The 19,637-nt window shown below is 43.6% G+C and overlaps 1 protein-coding gene and 1 pseudogene across 1 annotated transcript; one reads left to right on the forward strand and one right to left on the reverse strand.

The window, feature by feature from the left end:
- Positions 1 to 1,384: 1,384 nt before the first annotated feature.
- LOC124023288 lies at positions 1,385 to 16,461 on the reverse strand (annotated as a pseudogene).
- Positions 16,041 to 18,767, forward strand: LOC124023284 (thyroid transcription factor 1-associated protein 26 homolog). The gene is given in 5 exon segments (XM_046337790.1): positions 16,041 to 16,268; positions 16,668 to 17,002; positions 17,004 to 17,038; positions 18,109 to 18,217; positions 18,320 to 18,767. Coding segments are annotated over 5 exon segments (795 nt in total). The 5' UTR covers positions 16,041 to 16,123; the 3' UTR covers positions 18,491 to 18,767.
- Positions 18,768 to 19,637: the final 870 nt, after the last annotated feature.

Genomic DNA, 19,637 nt, shown 5'->3' on the forward strand with positions numbered 1-19,637 from the left:
GCACCATGTGATTGGTAGGCCTGCACTGAGAGCTATGCTTTTGTACAAAGCTAAATCAACAGTCTGCACTGACCACCACATGCATGCATGCTCACACACAGTGTGTGTCATGATGAGTCTGGACACTTGGTTGAATTTGGAAAAATCTGCATTCTAATCCATTTATGTGACATATTCCTGTTAGGAACACTTTTGTGGCCAAGGCATCAACCTTAGATAGCTCATTACGATCACTCAAATCACAGATTACGTCATTAGTTTTGGCCGGGTACAACGGTGTGAAGATTACACCCTGGTCTGTAATAAGGGGGACACTTCAAACCTCCACAGCGCAACTCAACCCTAATGGCATCCTTCTGATTTCTCCAGACTTAAGTGATCTGTCGTCGGGAGGTTGTAACGAGTCGCAAAGCTCCTTTAATGTTTGGGACAAGCAAATCATCAAGACCTATGGATAAACATACAGCATTTATAGGAGCTGAGTTTGGGGCCTTAAATGACACGTACCAAGTCATTCAGTAAATAGCTCAACCATTCTAAGGGCCACACCACTGTATCACTATAAAGAGATGGACTGAAGACAACTAATAGTCTACATAACCATGTCATCCAAAATCCCTTCTGAGAAAACATTAATGGAACAGCTAACCAGGTACAGTATTTGGCTGGTCTCAAATCTGTTCGTGCTATATAGCCAATTTCTATGGTAAATGTTGCATATATAGCACAAACAGATCTGGGACCAGGCCTGAACGTGTAGCAGTGAAAGCCACTAAAACCACACTCCAAGAATCCTTCTCCTTTTGTCCTATCACATTGTGAATCAATGAACACACCCTATAGCAATTAGCCAGACAATGTGCATTCCAGACCCAGACCTCCTCTGTTTGTAGCTGGGAGGGAGAAACAATAGTTCCCTCCATTGGACTGGCGGCTGAGGTCATGTTTTCACCCACTACTTAGCTATGGGGAACCAGACACGGGTAATTATGGGATAATGAGGAAAAGAGATGTTTGGTGTCGCGCAGCGGCCGTTTGAAGTCATAGGGACCGGACCACTATATCTGGCCTGCGTGTCTGTGTGTGTGTGTGTGTGTGTGTGTGTCTGTGTGTGTGTCTGTGTGTGTTAGTGTGTGTCTGTGTGGGTTAGTGTGTGTTTGTGTTGTGTGTGTCTGTGTGTGACCACAGGTTGGAGGGATCTGCACAGACCTGTAGGAACTGGACAGGTGAAAGCAAATCCCCAGTAAACATCCACCATTTTAGTCTCACCGATCCCTATTCAGATCAGTGCATATGAAGGAGACAAGTAGAGGCAGCCACATTAGACTAGTGAGATGCATCCTAAGTCCGTTGTGTGCCACTGTGGTTGAGGCTGTTCCTGTACCTGCTCTTTCAGGTAGCAGGCGGTCCAGGAGAATCAGACCCTCGATGCAGGGAGCCAAAGTCACCTTCAGCTGGGTAAACACAGGAAGCAGGTCAGTAAACACTAGTTTTAAGTGTACTTCTGTTACGTGTACTTCAACACTATGGGATCCAACGGAATCCAACTAGGCACCGTATCAAAGCAGAGCAGGGCAGGGCTGTTGTAATGTCATTGAAATAGAACCCCTCTGATTTCAAAACTAGGTTTCATTAGCAGCCTGAGGACAGTAAACATATCACTTTTTTTTTGCCAGATGATTTACACAGAGTAGAGTTTACACAAGTCATTGAGGGAGTTGTGTAAACGGAAACCAAGTTTAATAAGGCTTAATAATCACTCCAAAATAGAAAGTGCTGGACAAAGAGAACCAATGCTCCTGTGTGAGCCATTCATTCAGAGTGATGATACTTCCTCTAGGTAGTAGTGCTATAGTATCCCAGTTGGGACCTACCATGTTAAAGGCCTCCATCTCAACCATCCTGGGTCGGTATGTGTCGTGGTAACCCTGTATGACACTGTCAGAGAGCTGGTAGAGAGGGAAGGAAGGCGGGAGAGAGGGAAGGAAGGGGAGGAGGAAGGAAGGAGGGAGAGAGGGAAGGAAGGAGGGAGAGAGGGAAGGAAGGAGGGAGAGGGAAGGAAGGAGGGGGAGGGAAGGAAGGAGGGAGAGAGGGATGGAAGGAGGGAGAGAGGGAAGGAAGGAGGGAGAGAGGGAAGGAAGGAGGGAGAGAGGGCGGGAGGCAGACAAGAGGTAGTGAAAGAGAGATGGAGGAGTGAGAGATGGGAGAGAGAGGGAGGGAGGGATGAAGAGAAGAATGTGGGAAGTGTTAAGAGACAGAGCAGGGTCATGTGTGGAGGTGATAGGTGAGTAACATGAGAGTGGTAACACACAACCCATTGAACACTTTTAATCCCAGGCTTTACGAGCAACAAATCTCTCATGTATAGAACTCGAGGGAGCCAGTTGAGACATATTCCCTAATCCCTGCACTCGCTGTTTGTTTAACAATGCCGTACCCATGATCACACAGTACTCTAGGTGCATATTACACAACTTGTCCTTTTCTAAAGAGCCCTTTCGATTCCATGTGTCAGTTTCAAAGATGGTTTCGAGCAACCAAAGACGTTCAACTGTACAGAGATTTCAGGTACCATTACAGATAATCGTTACTGTCAGTTCAGTTGTACAGAGCTGTGCTAAAAGCCTGTCCTCTCCACGGGATTTCACATCAAACGCCAAGAATACATTGTTGTGTTTTTAATTTTATTTTTTTACCCCAAATCCATTATGGGTTGCTTTCCTGGTGTCCAAAGCAGCAGTGTGGGATTCCCCCCGAGGATGTGTTGCTCTGAAGAATATTCCCACGTCTGTTCCCAAAACGCCCTAATATTGTGATATCTCCCATCACTGACCTTTGACTCATCCAGCTCCAGCCTCCGGAGGGCTCTCCAGACGTAGTCCACGAACGAGGTGGCCTTGGAGTAAACGTTCCCCACACGCTTCTCGCTGCCAACGACACACACGTGAAGACAGCTCTTTCAACCCCCAAATCACCATCGCAGAAATTAGCCTACCAGTGTATATTAAGTCATAGGCATCCGATTCTCCTCTTCCCTCTCTTATTTCTCCTCCCTTGCTACGCTACGCTACAACACCCTGGCAACCAAAGTGAAACAGTCATCACACATGCAATAGTAGAGGTGGTCAGGTCCATTAATGGGATCCTGATTTCACTCAGCGAGGACCCAGTGTCATGTAGGCTACAGGGATAGACATGTCAGTGAGAGGTGTGAGGTTGTCATCGTGTGTGTGTGTGTGTGTGTGTGTGTGTTGTCTTTGTGTGTGTGGTGTGTGTGTGTGTGTGTGTGTGTGTGTGTGTGTGTGTGTGTGTGTGTGTGTGTGTGTGTGTGTGTGTGTGTGTGTGTGTGTGTGTGTGTGTGTGTGTGTGTGTGTGTGTGTGTGTGTGTGTGTGTGTGTGTGTGTGTGTGTGTGTGTGTGTGTGTGTGTGTGTGTGTAATACAGAGGGTACCTCCTCTGTCTCTATGGGGCTGAGAAGACCAACTGTAGATTTCTCTGTTCTGTTTTCACCAGGATCAATCATTCCTCTTCACTTGTTCTACTTTACCCAGCAGCAGTCAACAACCCATTCAGGAAGTCTGACGATCTTACGTTGTGGGCTGCTCCTTACAACGTTCAAAATGACTATTCACCATAACTTCAGCTAGAGGGTAGAGAATAGTCTTGTTGTATCTTCACATCAGAAGTCTGTGTTTTCTATCCTCGCTGAATGAATTTGAGAAAGTGGAGATTCTTACAAAGTGGCCACAAACCATAAACTGAGGGCCAGTAAAAACCCACTAGAGTAAAAGCTAGCAGGTTTTGTCAACGGTGCTGCAGACCCCCAAGACAGGGGCACCTGGACTCTCTCAGTAGTCTGGCATAGCCTTCTGCTCTGGATGTCCCCTAACCAGGGAGACCAAACGTACCTTTTAAAGGAGCTGTAGTGATCCCTGAGAATCACATGGAGGACGGCCCTATAGAAGAGTGACTCCATCTGAATCTGTGGAGACAGAAAATAATCAAAGATCCCATGTTGTCTTCGCTTACAAAAAAATTAAATTTTCTTGAGATATTCATTCATTCTCTGCCAGTGATTAGGGTGTGTATTAAAACCCATTGGAGGAAACGTTTTTATGACAATGCTCAATGCTTATACCAAACTCAACATATGATCTGAGTGCAATCAGACTGGTTGTTGGACGCAAGCTGCCGTTTAAGCACGCAATCCCATCCCTTAGTGATTACATTAATATTCCCCAAAAATATTTATGAATGGTCCGGGCGGTATCGGGTAACGGGTTTGACCCCGTACACTAACTTCCCTAGTGGCAGCCTATTCCATATAAAGTGCACTACTTTTGACCAGAGCCCTATGGGCCCTGGTCAAAAGTAGTGCACTATATAGGGAATAGGCTGCCACTTGGGACGCAACCCTAAGGTCGGCGGCTCAAATATCTATAGTATTGTAAGTCTCAATCAGGCCTTATTGTATGTGAAAGACCCTGGAGAAGTATGGGAACAGTGTGCTCTAAGGCATCCGTATCCACTTGCTCTGGAACGCAGAAAATGAAAACAGGATCTGTCGCGTCTGGGAAACGCACGTGGCCAGTTGCTGGAAGCAATCATTCAATTGATCAGCTTTGATTATCTTTGATGAGCACAAATTTGTAGCAACCAAAAAAACTCATTGAACTGTGATTGCATGATGTCATTCTCACACAGACAACTCATTGAACTGTGATTGCATGATGTCATTCTCACACAGACAACTCATTGAACTGTAGTTTGGCCAAATGTGTCCAACGTATTGATATACATGAATATAGTACTTACCCCTTGGCCCTTGGCAACTCTCTCCAAAGCCTGAACAAGAGAAAATAAAGTGAAATGTTATTAAGTATTCAGTATTTATTAGGACCCCATGAATGGACTCTCCCTGGGGTGACAGAGTTAAAAACGTTACGTTGCTCTTACAACATGTGGTACTCAAAAGGTAGAAGATATCAGGTAGTTAGTCTTACGACAATAACAGATTGAGGACCAACTGTACAGCATTGAACAGTTGTGGGCACTAAAACGTCAATACTGTGGCACAACCTAACCTTATAGTGCCCTCAACTATACTGTCTAGTTGACAGATGGTGCGTTAAAGCGAATGCATTGCTGACATGAAATATATACTGAACAAAAATATAAAATGCAACATGCAACAATTTCAAAGATTTTACTGAGTTACAGTTCATATATAAGGAAATCAATTCAAATAAATAAATTAGGCCCTAATCTATGGATTTCACATGACTGGGAATACAGACATGCATCTGTTGGTTACAGATACCTTCAAAACAAAGTAGGGCTTTGGATTACAAAACCAGTCAGTATGTGGTGTGACCATTTGCCTCATACAGCGCGACACATCTCCTTCACATAGAGTTGATCAGGCTGTTAATTGTGGCCTGTGGAATGTTGTCCCACTCCTCTTCAATGGATGTGCGAAGTTGCTGGATTTTGGCGGGAACAGGAACACGCTGTCGTACACATCAATCCAGAGCATCCCAAACATGCTCAATGGGTGACATATCTGGTGAGTATGCAGGCCAGAACTGGGAAATTGTCAGCTTCCAGGAATTGTGTACAGATCCTTGCGACACACATTATCATGCTGAAACATGAGGTGATGGTGGCGGATGAATGGTACACCAATGGGCCTCAGGATCTCATCATGATATCTCTGTGTATTCAAATTGCCATTGATAAAATGAAATTGTGTTTGTTGCCCATAGCTTATGCCTGCCCTTACCATAACCCCACTGCCACCATGGGGCACTCTGTTCACAATGTTGACATTAGCAAACCCATTAGCTCACATATGCAACGCCATACATGTGGTCTGCAGTTGTGAGGCCGGTTGGACGTACTGTCAAATTCTCTAGAACGACGTTGGAGGCGGATTATGGTAGAGAAATTAACGTTAAATTCTCTGGCAACAGCTCTGGTGGACATTCCTGCAGTCAGCATGCCAATTGCACGCTCCCTCAACTTCAGACATCAGTGGCATTGTGTTGTGTGACAAAACTGCAGATATTAGAGTGGCCTTTTATTGTCCTCAGCACAAGGTGCACCTGTGTAATGATCATGCTGTTTAATAAGATTCTTGATATGTCACACCTGTCAGGTGGATGGATTATCTTGGCAAAGGAGAAATGGTCACTAACAGGGATGTAAACAAAAGTATGTACAAAATCTGAGATATTTCAGCTCATGAAACATGGGACCAACACATTACATGTTGCCTTTATATTTCTGTTCAGTGGTTATTAAAAAAAAAATAAAGGGAACACTTAAACAACACAATGTAACTCTAAGTCAATCACACTTCTGTGACATCAAACTGTCCATTTAGGAAGCAACACTGATTGACAATAAATTGCACATGCTGTTGTGCAAATGGAATAGACAACAGGTGGAAATTATAGGCAATTAGCAAGACACCCCCAATAAAGGAGTGGTTCTGCAGGTGGTGACCACAGACCAACTTCTCAGTTCCTATGCTTCCTGGCTGATGTTTTGGTCACTTTCGAATGCTGGCGGTGCTTTCACTCTAGTGGTAGCATGAGTCGGAGTCTACAACCCACACAAGTGGCTCAGGTAGTGCAGCTCATCCAGGATGGTACATCAATGCAAGCTGTGGCAAGAAGGTTTGCTGTGTCTGTCAGCGTAGTGTCCAGAGCATGGAGGGGCTACCAGGAGACAGGCCAGTGCATCAGGAGACGTGGAGGAGGCCGTAGGAGGGCAACAACCCAGCAGCAGGACCACTACCTCCGCCCTTGTGCAAGGAGGAGCAGGAGGAGCACTGCCAGAGCCCTGCAAAATTAACTCCAGCAGGCCACAAATGTGCATGTGTCTGCGCAAACAGTCAGAAACAGACTCCATGAGGGTGGTATGAGGGCCCGACGTCCACAGGTGGGGGTTGTGCTTACAGCCCAACACCGTGCAGGACGTTTGGCATTTGCCAGAGAACACCAAGATTGGCAAAATCGCCACTGGCGCCCTGTGCTCTTCACAGATGAAAGCAGCTTCACACTGAGCACATGTGACAGACGTGACAGAGATCCTCAGACCCCTTGTGAGACCATATGCTGGTGCGGTTGGCCCTGGTTTCCTCCTAATGCAAGACGATGCTAGACCTAATGTGGCTGGAGTGTGTCAGCAGTTCCTGCAAGAGGAAGGCATTGATGCTATGGACTGGCCCGCCCGTTCCCCAGACCTGAATCCAATTGAGCACATCTGGGACATCATGTCTCGCACCACAGACTGTCCAGGAGTTGGTGGATGCTTTAGTCCAGGTCTTGGAGGAGATCCCTCAGGAGACCACCTCATCAGGAGCATGCCCAGGCATTGTAGGGAGGTCATACAGGCACGTGGAGGCCACACACTACTGAGCCTCATTTTGACTTGTTTTAAGGACATTACATCAAAGTTGGATTAGTCTGTAGTGTGGTTTTCCACTTTAATTTTGAGTGTGACTCCAAATCCAGACTTCCATGGGTTGATACATTTGATTTCCATTGAAGATTTTTGTGTGATTTTGTTGTCAGCACATTCAACTATGTAAAGAAAAAAGTATTTAATAAGAATATTTCATTAATTCAGATCTAGGATGTGTTAGTTTAGTGTTCCCTTAATGTTTTTGAGCAGTATATATATATATGAAATGACAGTTGGCTAAATATCTGTCACCTAAGGTGAGTCAGGCTCACCAGACACGCTGACATCCTGGCATTTCTGCCACAGAACCAGGACTGCTCCCTCAGGTAGCCACTCAGGGGGAAACCACACACACTGCTGCTTGGACACTCTGAAACAAACAAACAAACAAACACACACACTTTAACACCAGCTGTGTCAGAACTGCCCCGTGTATTTAACACTATAGGAAAGTGTGACTATGGTAGTTGACAGGCCACCAACAAAAGTCCAAAGGGAGAGAGAATGAAGTGAAACATTAATGCTATTCAGAGCCTTCCCAAACTAGCTTTGAAGATTCAAACTCGAAAAACCCGAGAGCGCGGGTGTCGCTAACCCCTTAGCCACATTGCTCTTTGACTCCACTCCTGTTGAACACATGGTAGTGGTATTAGCAGAGGCAGTCCTGGTCAGAGTCAATTGGAGCAGACAGGCTTTGCTAGAGTTTGAAGGCTAGCTTACAGTATACGTTGTGGAGTGTTTACATTTTGCTAGCACGCTAGCCTTATCTCAGCCACACTGAACTGACCACATCTCGAGGGCCAAGCCCTGCTCGCCCCCTTCCCTGGCACACGCACGCACGCACGCACGCACGCACGCACGCACGCACGCACGCACGCACACACACACACATGTTTCTAATATTGTAGCGTGCGACGAGGCATCTGTTAGTTCCCAACTGTCAGGAAGAAGGAGACAGTGGCTCTAGGGCTCTGCGGCACGCTTACTTCACGCCCTTAAGGACTGGTCCAAGGCCAGTTTATGTTAAGGGAAGCTGACTTCAGATCAGATGATGGGTCTCACCCTCGGCTAAATCCACCAGACTGAATGACTATGACGAATGGTGCAGTCCAGTGGCTCTCGTTCCATACGACACAATTGAATGGATGTTTCCTATACGACTTAGCTAAGGATCTCCACACTTCTATAGTCTTGAGCTCATTTAGTGGTTTGGGTTCCCATCTTTTAGGGTGAGGAAGTACACTGCAGGGTTTGGCCCGCATCCCAGAATTCTTTGGAAGGTCGGGACAGCGAGAGAGAGAGGAAGAAGGAGCGAGAAGCATTCAAGGACGTCTGGCACAATTCAAGTGTTTTCAATCAAAACGCTGTGATGTCATTACTGGCGGACCCAACAGAGTGGCGAGTCACAGGTCAGGGGTTGCAGTGTTAAGAGGGACAGCGTGATAGGAAGCAGCTCACCACGCCACAGTGCCGAATCACTGTTAAAAGCACACAGCGGTTGTCATCACACACAGAGAGGATTCCAGGTTTCATACCTCATAAAGGGGAGCAGTGAATCAGCAAACATACCCAGGAGCAACTGGAGCTAACATTCTAACCCATCACAGCTGAAGCTAAATGTATATCTAGCTATGACAGGGAGAAAAGAACCACATGATATTGAGTCTTCTAGGTTAAAAGAGGAATGTAGACTTAAGCAATAAGGCCCGAGGGGGTGTGGTATATGGCCAATATACCACGGCTAAGGGCTGTTCTTACGCACGGCGCAATGCCGAGTGCTAGGACACAGCCATTATCCGTGGTATATTGGCTATAAATCACAAACACCCGAGGTGCCTTATTGCTATTAAAAACTGGTTAACAACGTAATTAGAGCAGTAAAAATAAATGTTTTGTCATACCCGTGGTATATGGTCTGATATACCACGGCTTTCAGCCAATCAGCATTCAGTGTTTGAACGACCCAGTTTATAAGAGAGAATATTTCACTGTTGATGTCAGGGAAACAAATGTATTGTAAATTGGAGGGGGAAAAAGCAAGGGGAACAGGATATAGACACGACTATGGACTTTTCTATGGGTCTTTATATTCTGTGTAGAGTAGATAGTGTTTTCTATACTATATAGCCCTATGGGTCTTTATATTCTGTGTAGAGTAGATAGTGTTTTCTATACTATATAGCCCTATGGGTCTTTATATTCTGTGTAGAGTAGATAGTGTTTTCTATACTATATAGCCCTATGGGTCTTTATATTCTGTGTAGAGTAGATAGTGTTTTCTATACTATATAGCCCTATGGGTCTTTATATTCTGTGTAGAGTAGATAGTGTTTTCTATACTATATAGCCCTATGGGTCTTTATATTCTGTGTGTAGTAGATAGTGTTTTCTATACTATATAGCCCTATGGGTCTTTATATTCTGTGTAGAGTAGATAGTGTTTTCTATACTATATAGCCCTATGGGTCTTTATATTCTGTGTAGAGTAGATAGTGTTTTCTATACTATATAGCCCTATGGGTCTTTATATTCTGTGTGTAGTAGATAGTGTTTTCTATACTATATAGCCCTATGGGTCTTTATATTCTGTGTAGAGTAGATAGTGTTTTCTATACTATATAGCCCTATGGGTCTTTATATTCTGTGTAGAGTAGATAGTGTTTTCTATACTATATAGCCCTATGGGTCTTTATATTCTGTGTAGAGTAGATAGTGTTTTCTATACTATATAGCCCTATGGGTCTTTATATTCTGTGTAGAGTAGATAGTGTTTTCTATACTATATAGCCCTATGGGTCTTTATATTCTGTGTAGAGTAGATAGTGTTTTCTATACTATATAGCCCTATGGGTCTTTATATTCTGTGTAGAGTAGATAGTGTTTTCTATACTATATAGCCCTATGGGTCTTTATATTCTGTGTAGAGTAGATAGTGTTTTCTATACTATATAGCCCTATGGGTCTTTATATTCTGTGTAGAGTAGATAGTGTTTTCTATACTATATAGCCCTATGGGTCTTTATATTCTGTGTAGAGTAGATAGTGTTTTCTATACTATATAGCCCTATGGGTCTTTATATTCTGTGTAGAGTAGATAGTGTTTTCTATACTATATAGCCCTATGGGTCTTTATATTCTGTGTGTAGTAGATAGTGTTTTCTATACTATATAGCCCTATGGGTCTTTATATTCTGTGTAGAGTAGATAGTGTTTTCTATACTATATAGCCCTATGGGTCTTTATATTCTGTGTAGAGTAGATAGTGTTTTCTATACTATATAGCCCTATGGGTCTTTATATTCTGTGTGTAGTAGATAGTGTTTTCTATACTATATAGCCCTATGGGTCTTTATATTCTGTGTAGAGTAGATAGTGTTTTCTATACTATATAGCCCTATGGGTCTTTATATTCTGTGTAGAGTAGATAGTGTTTTCTATACTATATAGCCCTATGGGTCTTTATATTCTGTGTGTAGTAGATAGTGTTTTCTATACTATATAGCCCTATGGGTCTTTATATTCTGTGTGTAGTAGATAGTGTTTTCTATACTATATAGCCCTATGGGTCTTTATATTCTGTGTAGAGTAGATAGTGTTTTCTATACTATATAGCCCTATGGGTCTTTATATTCTGTATGTAGTAGATAGTGTTTTCTATACTATATAGCCCTATGGGTCTTTATATTCTGTGTAGAGTAGATAGTGTTTTCTATACTATATAGCCCTATGGGTCTTTATATTCTGTGTAGAGTAGATAGTGTTTTCTATACTATATAGCCCTATGGGTCTTTATATTCTGTGTAGAGTAGATAGTGTTTTCTATACTATATAGCCCTATGGGTCTTTATATTCTGTGTAGAGTAGATAGTGTTTTCTATACTATATAGCCCTATGGGTCTTTATATTCTGTGTAGAGTAGATAGTGTTTTCTATACTATATAGCCCTATGGGTCTTTATATTCTGTGTAGAGTAGATAGTGTTTTCTATACTATATAGCCCTATGGGTCTTTATATTCTGTGTAGAGTAGATAGTGTTTTCTATACTATATAGCCCTATGGGTCTTTATATTCTGTGTAGAGTAGATAGTGTTTTCTATACTATATAGCCCTATGGGTCTTTATATTCTGTGTAGAGTAGATAGTGTTTTCTATACTATATAGCCATATGGGTCTTTATATTAGATCCTATTTAGTGTATTGTACATTTAGAATGATGACTTAATGAAGTTTTTTGGGATGGATTAAGTGTGATTGGAATATAAATACCACAGCGCTCTCGTATGAAGTCAGAATACATGCTGGATAAATCATATCCAATTCAACACCTGAACATTAGCAGGTCAAAGATATCACATTTGCAATCCTCTAAACTGTTATCCTGAGACGATAAATCCATTCAATGATTCTAACAGTCTCTTCTTAGCTAACCGAATCTAGAGAGCGCAAGTTGGCTGTGTACCCAACTCATCAAACCACATCAGTGTTTATGCTACTTCATATTTGGCTTGTGAGAGAATGATGCTTCCCTTGGGCTGGTGAGAGTGACAAAGTAGACACTGCATGGTGACAGAATTATGATTAGCATAAAAACTGGGGGATGTCTGTGGACAGGTTGCAGGTCTCCTAGTGGGGGACAGGGGGCAGTTGCAGTCTGTAGTCCTAAGTAAGAGTTTGGCTCGGCTTGAGATTTCCACAATGGAAACCATATGTTCTCTAAGGGGCGGAGGAGGGTGGGTCTGTTTGCTGGTGTCTGTGTCTCCCTGCCTGCGCGCGTGCGTGTGCGTGCGTGTGTGTGTGTGTGTGTGTGTGGATGTATTGCATACTGTGTGTAGCTAATGAATGAATGAAATCGAGGCCTTTCTCTTGGGGAAACACACTAAAGCCTCTCTGTACACCAGGTTGGTAATTAGATGGTAAGTCCACTGTCCCTGCCTCCTTTCTCTGTCCCTCTGACTGATCTGAACCGACTTGATAGGGGAGAGACACAGTCATTCTAACCTACAGTATCTAGTCCATTCCCACTGGAGGAACTTTGGGAATGATCTATGCTCCTCAAAGAGCAAAGGGGTTTAAGTCAAGTCATGAAGTCCAGGGTTCCCAAACTATTTTGCTTCGTGACCCACCAATTGAGGTGTCATTTGAGTTGCGACCCACAATAAGGGTTGAGTGGTGGAAAACATACACTGACCAAAGAATAAGTAAAACATATTAATAATAACCTATTCTTCTAAACACACTCACACACTCTCACACACACTCTCACACACACTCTCACACACTCTCTCACACACTCTCACACACACACTCTCACACACTCTCACACACACTCTCACACACACTCTCACACACACTCTCACACACTCTCTCACACACTCTCACACACACTCTCACACACTCTCACACACACTCTCACACACTCTCACACACACTCTCACACACTCTCTCACACACTCTCTCACACACTCTCACACACACACTCTCACACACACTCTCACACACTCTCACACACACTCTCACACACACTCTCACACACTCTCTCACACACTCTCACACACACTCTCACACACTCTCTCACACACTCTCACACACACACTCTCACACACACACTCACACACACTCTCACACACTCTCACACACTCTCTCACACACTCTCACACACTCTCACACACTCTCACACACTCTCACACACACACTCTCACACACTCTCTCACACACTCTCTCACACACTCTCTCACACACACTCTCACACACACTCTCTCACACACTCTCACACACACTCTCACACACACTCTCACACACACTCTCACACACACTCTCACACACACTCTCACACACACTCTCACACACTCTCACACACTCTCACACACATTCACACTCACTGTATGCCAACCTTTACTATCCCCCTGGCCATGTAATTACCTTGTCTGGTGGGATCAAACTCCTCAGAGAGAAGGTGGTAGCAGCAGCCAACGCTGCAGACGGAGAGGAGCTCCCGTTTGGCCACAAACATGCGCAGGGTGCTGGGCGCCAGGTCTCCACACGTGTGCAGACCAACCATGACCGCATCCTGTGTTTGGAAAACAGGGAGAGAGCGGCCTCAGCACTGAAACAGGCCTACATTAGCAATGTGATGCAGAGCTGGAATGAGTAATCATACAATTATATTATAGGCACATTGACACAAGCACACATTTGAAAGAAAATGTCTACTTGAATGTGTTTGTACTATGGTGTGAATATGAATATGAATCTTAGAGACTTAAGCTATCTAAATGAATGAATTGCCACACAACCGCAGTTGGTGACATTTGCATTCAAAAGACCATGGTTTTGCCATTGTCTTATTGGTCGACAGTGAGTGTTACCTACCTCTAACTCCCCAATAATTTCCTTGAGCTCCGTCTCCGCGGTAACGTAGGAGGTCAGAGGTGAGTACAGCATGCCGCTGCCCATGCCACCACTGTTAACCCAGCTCCTGGCCTTCCTCTCCAGGTTCTCCCTCTTCCTCCTCTCCCTCTCCTCCAGGCTCAACTCACTGGGGGAACCCGGGGGAGGTGGGCTCCACCATGCCCACACACAGGGCACTGAGAAAAGGATCCTCTGGAGCTGAGGCTGGGTCACTTTGGTCCGACTCTGGAAGGGAATTGTCCTCTAACAAAATGGCGGAGGTAAGTGATGTCATTGCATCTTCCTCATTCCGATCTGTTAACCCTGTTGTGTTGGTCTGTGCCTCCCCATCTCTTCTCCCCTTCCCCTTCTCTGCATCCCCACTCGTCTTAACCATATCCCCTCTCGCTCTCTCACCGGGTGCAATATCCTCCAAGTCCTCCTGGCCTGAGGGGGGCATCACTGTCGGAGTTCTATTGGCTTTGCTGTGCCTCTGGTAGGCCCGGGAGTACTTCTTGAGCTTCCTGTTCCTCTCCTGGGCGCCGTGCGTGTTGACGCTGGACGAGTCGATGCCGTACACCTGGAGGCCGTACTGCAGCGACAGGAAGGAGCACAGGTAACCTTTCCCCGAGCCCACATCAATCACCTGGGAGACAAAGATTTATTGTGATGGGTCAGAAAATAATGTAGTCCCGTCGATGTCGTTCAAGCACTACTCATAGGGTGTGCAGGCTTTCGTTCTAGCCCACCACTGTTTAATTCATCAACTAATCATCACGCCCTTGATAAGTTGAGTCGGGTGTGTAAGGCCGGAAGAAAAGCCTGCAGGTACACCTTGTAGGTACGCAGGCGCAGGATTGAAGAACACTGTTGTGGTCAGGGCCAGGGCACACGGTAGCAAAACATTAACGTTTTAAAAAGAAAACTGAGTTTCTTATCCGACAATATCAGAAGGTACCTCAGTCTGTTTGAGTGTTTTCTTGTTTTGTGCCTGCTAAAATGAGACCCGGTTGTGTCCTTCACCTGTTTGACCCGGCAGCGCTGGGCTAGGCTGTTCACCACCTCTGACATGGCCTGCACCTCGTGGGACTTCTTGGAGTTCATAAACTCATCACTCTCCACCACAGCAGCTGGAACTGTCAATGGACACACATGTGCAATGTCAGTGAATCCTTGCATGGATGGCAGAACTGTACACTATCTGTGCATTGCTATTGAGAGACCTGTGACCAAACCATAGAATTACTAGAATTATATTTCTATATCAGTGACACTAATGACAGTGTGTTACAATGACAGAACCAAGGCCTTAGACTAAAACAAACATTTCCCCTTTAGTTATTCTTAGGATAGGTTAGGATAGTGTCCCTTCTTTTGTACCTTCCTCCAGGGGTTGAGCGTTGTCAGTGTGTCTGAGGGATTGCAGTAGCTCTGTGCGGCCCACACAGACCCCGAGGCCAGGCAGGGAGTGGGCATAGGCAGCCTCCAAGAGCTCAGCTACATCCACCAGGCGCTTACTATCATCACAGAAACCAAAGGTGATCTTCTTGGCTTTTCGAGAGTAAAAAGAAAATAAACATAAGTTGTCCTTTGTTTATTTTATTCAACATTTTGACTTTGATAAATATTACAACCGTGTAATAACAATTACATATTAAACATTTCATATTTGTCAATGAACCGTCGAAAAAATAACACTTACTGGTACCACTGCCATGATTTAAGTAGTGTTCTGGCGCCCTCTTGTGGTCACCATTCAAAGTGATCTCTGTCAAGACCTCCACGGGTGGCACAGCCATGAACTGGTCCCATACATCGCAAGTGTAGAAATCCACAGTGTGGGCATTGGCGATGCTCAGTGAAACAGAGAGGAAGAGTTTAACAGCATCTATTTTTTTCTGAATCGCTTCCAGAGAATGAATGGAAGATGCCATTGAATAAAAACTCTAACCAAGACCTGTTTACAGCAGGTCCAAGAATGACTCCCCTCTTTACAGTATAATCAGGAATAACTAGTTGCAACTGAACGACGATGATTTACATAGCACGTATGTGGCAGCCATGTTGGGTGTACCGAAATACATTGAGTTCTACGGACGCTATCCTTACTTACGCACCAACACAAATGACGTCCCTCGTGGTCGATTGCTCGTGGATGGATTTGTCATGTCTTTCTGAGACCACCACATACGTCATAACAATGCGACGAAAAGCACATGCGACGTAAACACATGACACGTGCGATATTTTGCTAAAATTGAGTGAAATGGCACCACCAGCACAGCAGAAAATGAAGACAAAGGGCACATTTGACGGAAAACGTGCCAATAGAAACCAACCCTACAATCGACCAGGGGGCAAGAAGAAGTGGGTCTCTGAGCACAAAGTATTCGACGGCAGTATTGGAGAAGGTAGCTCAGCTCGCTTGCCAGTGCTAGCTAGCCATAGTCTGAGTTCCAGTCACTTTAGCTAGCTAACTTCCCACTGGAATATAATAGTTAGCTGAACAGAGACGGCAACCAGGCTAAGCTAGTCTATCTAGCTATCTAAAGTGTGTTTAGAATTGCAGTTAATGTATATTGTATAAAATGAAATCATTCAATATGTAGAGTGCAAGGATAACTAGACCTTCCAACTGTAGAAGTGGGGAATCTATAAAGGTCCTGATTAATCTATGAAGACCCCCCTTGATCAATTAGCTAATAAACGAATTTAGCTACATGGGTGGCTAAATGTTTGTGTAAGTTAACAAACAGTGTTTTTGCAGATATACATTCATGCTTGAACCATAAACATCTCTCATTCCTTAGGCCAGGGCTTTGCCTTCAAAAGGAAGGAGAAAGTGAAACATGAATACAACAAACTGCTACGGAAGGAGAGGAGGAAGAACACAGAGGTCAAAACCCAATATACAGAACAGTACCCCGAACATCTGAGGCATCTCTACGAGGCTGAGGCCGAGAAACTGAGGAATGAGGTTAAGACGAACAGAATCAACAGAACCAAAGCTAGGATGGCTGGCGGTGGTGGTCCAGTAGAGGAGGAAGCAGCTCCCATGGCTGTGAAGGAAGCCCCCACGGACCTAGCTACAGCCATAGACCCTGCAGAGGACATCTCCTCTGACAAGACTGACTCTGCCCCACAGCCCCACTCCAGCAGTTGCGGCCTCAAAGAATGACAGGTAGTCACTTATATGTTTGCATACTGCTTTACTCATTTCATTTGTATATATTGTATTCTATTCTACTGTATTTTAGTCAACGCCACTCTGACATTGCTTGTCTTAATATTGATATATTTCTTAGTTCCATTATTTTGCTTTTAGATTTGTGTGTATTGCTGTGACTTGTTAGATACTACTGCACTGTAGGAGTTAGGAACACAAGCATTTCGCTACACCCGCAATAACATCTGCCAAATATGTGTATGTGACCATACAATTTGCTAATCTGGTTTGGAGTAAAGCAGTTTGTGCAAAAAAATGTAAATGCATTATCCATTTGCACTGTACTGTGTGAAATGTAATTGCTGTCAGTGAAGTGTGGCAATGCTTTGTGCGAAATGTGGTTGCAGTCAAGGCCAACCACTTGAAGGAGTTACAATGCAACATGTTAATGTGTCGTTGCGTTCCAGTCTACCCATGAGTAACCCATGAGTAAAAGACAATGCAATGAGTGCAATGCAACATGTTAATGTGTCGTTGTGTTCCAGTCTACCCATGAGTAACCGGAGTAAAAAGACAATGCAACATGTTAATGTGTCGTTGTGTTCCAGTCTACCCAATGATGTAACAGTCGGAGTAACCGGAGTAAAAAGACAATGCAACATGTTAATGTGTTGTTGTGTTCCAGTCTACCCATGAGTAACCGGAGTAAAAAGACAATGCAACATGTTAATGTGTTCCAGTCTACCCATGAGTAACCGGAGTAAAAAGACAATGCAACATGTTAATGTGTCGTTGTGTTCCAGTCTACCCATGAGTAACCGGAGTAAAAAGACAATGCAACATGTTAATGTGTCGTTGTGTCTACCCCAGTCTAAAAAGACAATGCAACATGTTAAGTAACCAGTCTACCCATGAGTAAAAAAGACAATGCAACATGTTAATGTGTCGTTGTGTTCCAGTCTACCCATGAGTAACCGGAGTAAAAAGACAATGCAACATGTTAATGTGTCGTTGTGTTCCAGTCTACCCATGAGTAACCGGAGTAAAAAGACAATGCAACATGTTAATGTGTCGTTGTGTTCCAGTCTACCCATGAGTAACCGGAGTAAAAAGAAAATGCTGAGGAAGACTTCCTATCAGAAAACAAAAGAGGAGTTTGAAAGTGTTAAAGAAAAGCAGAAGAATAAGAAAGAGGTATAGTTTTTCACATTCTCAATTAAAGCCCTCAGAAAAGTACTATCGTAGGTCAAAAGCGTTGACTGTTCTCAACGAGTGGTATTTTCTTCCTCCATATAGGAGTTTTTGAAGAACAAGGAGCAGAAAGAAGAAGCTATCAAGAAGTACAAACAGAAGAAAATGGAGACATTTCAGATGCTGAGCAAAAAGACGAAGAAGGGACAGCCCAACCTGAACCTCCAGATGGAATACCTGCTCCAGAAGATTCAAGGGACCGGGCCGGGAAAATGACCCAGAAAAATTTATGTCTAAGGCTTCAAATAGCAAATATACAGTTGGAACTCTTACTGTGATGGTTTTATATCATAGATGAGTCTTGTTCTTATTTTGTGAACTGCCACTTTGTATAGATTGTATCATAATAGATTTTCAGACTTTTTAACGGTTTATTTACATTTCGAACCACAAGGTGGCATTTGTGAGATGAGGAGTTCTTGTAAAATATTTAAATATTCCTTTCAAATAAGCAACCATTTCTATTAAATGTTAATAAAAGGTTGTAAGCGAAGTCTGGTTTATTATTCTATATATGAGTGCACCAAAAACTAAAGCTAGTGTTGATCCAAGTAGACTGCAGAATTGAGAGTTACAAATGTAGTGTTTCATTTGTAGCGGGACAAAATCGAGCCCATGTCCTGGACACCCTTTGGACGGCACCGTGTACCTCCTTGCCCAGGCGTTGTCATAGTTACAGATTATGTGTGGCGCACAAGTCTTCTGATGTCCATGCTGCCCTTCCACTGTGTCGCTGTCATTCTAATAGTACTAATTACCTGTTGCATGTTGATATTTAACGGGAGCTCTGTCTACCCTAAGTGGTGATTATCAGTGAGAAGTCGAACCCTAAATCCCCTCAGGCGACTGCCCCATGACATCACATGGTTTGAGAATTACTCTTCAAAGCGTCGTTGAGAGGCAAGAACTTCCTAAATAGGAAGTGTGATCATCGCTTTCTGTATTTTGTTTCCACGTTGAAAGTTTCAGGGCTAATATCTTAATCTTTTGGATGTAAAAAGGTAAGTTATTAGTGTTTTTCTTTTGCTTATCCGATAATTAATTTGATAGCTTATTTTACTCAATACAGAATGCATGAACTTGCCTATGTGAACATTTTTATGGGTCATATAGACGTAAGAAATGATACATATTTTCACACCCATCGGTTTAAAAATGGTATACATGGTGATAAGCACACACTAGTTTCGATTTTGTTAGAAAGGGCAACGAACATCTTGCACAAATTATAGTATTGCTTTCTTTTTTTAGATTCTGAAGGTTTTATACATAATTAATGCCTAATTAAACACATGTTAAATAAAACAAAATCCTACTGTTGCCATTTATGTTGGATATGCTCCTTCCAATGAGAACTAACCAA

Source organism: Oncorhynchus gorbuscha, unplaced genomic scaffold, assembly GCF_021184085.1.
Source record: "Oncorhynchus gorbuscha isolate QuinsamMale2020 ecotype Even-year unplaced genomic scaffold, OgorEven_v1.0 Un_scaffold_1569, whole genome shotgun sequence".
NCBI lineage: Eukaryota > Metazoa > Chordata > Actinopteri > Salmoniformes > Salmonidae > Oncorhynchus > Oncorhynchus gorbuscha.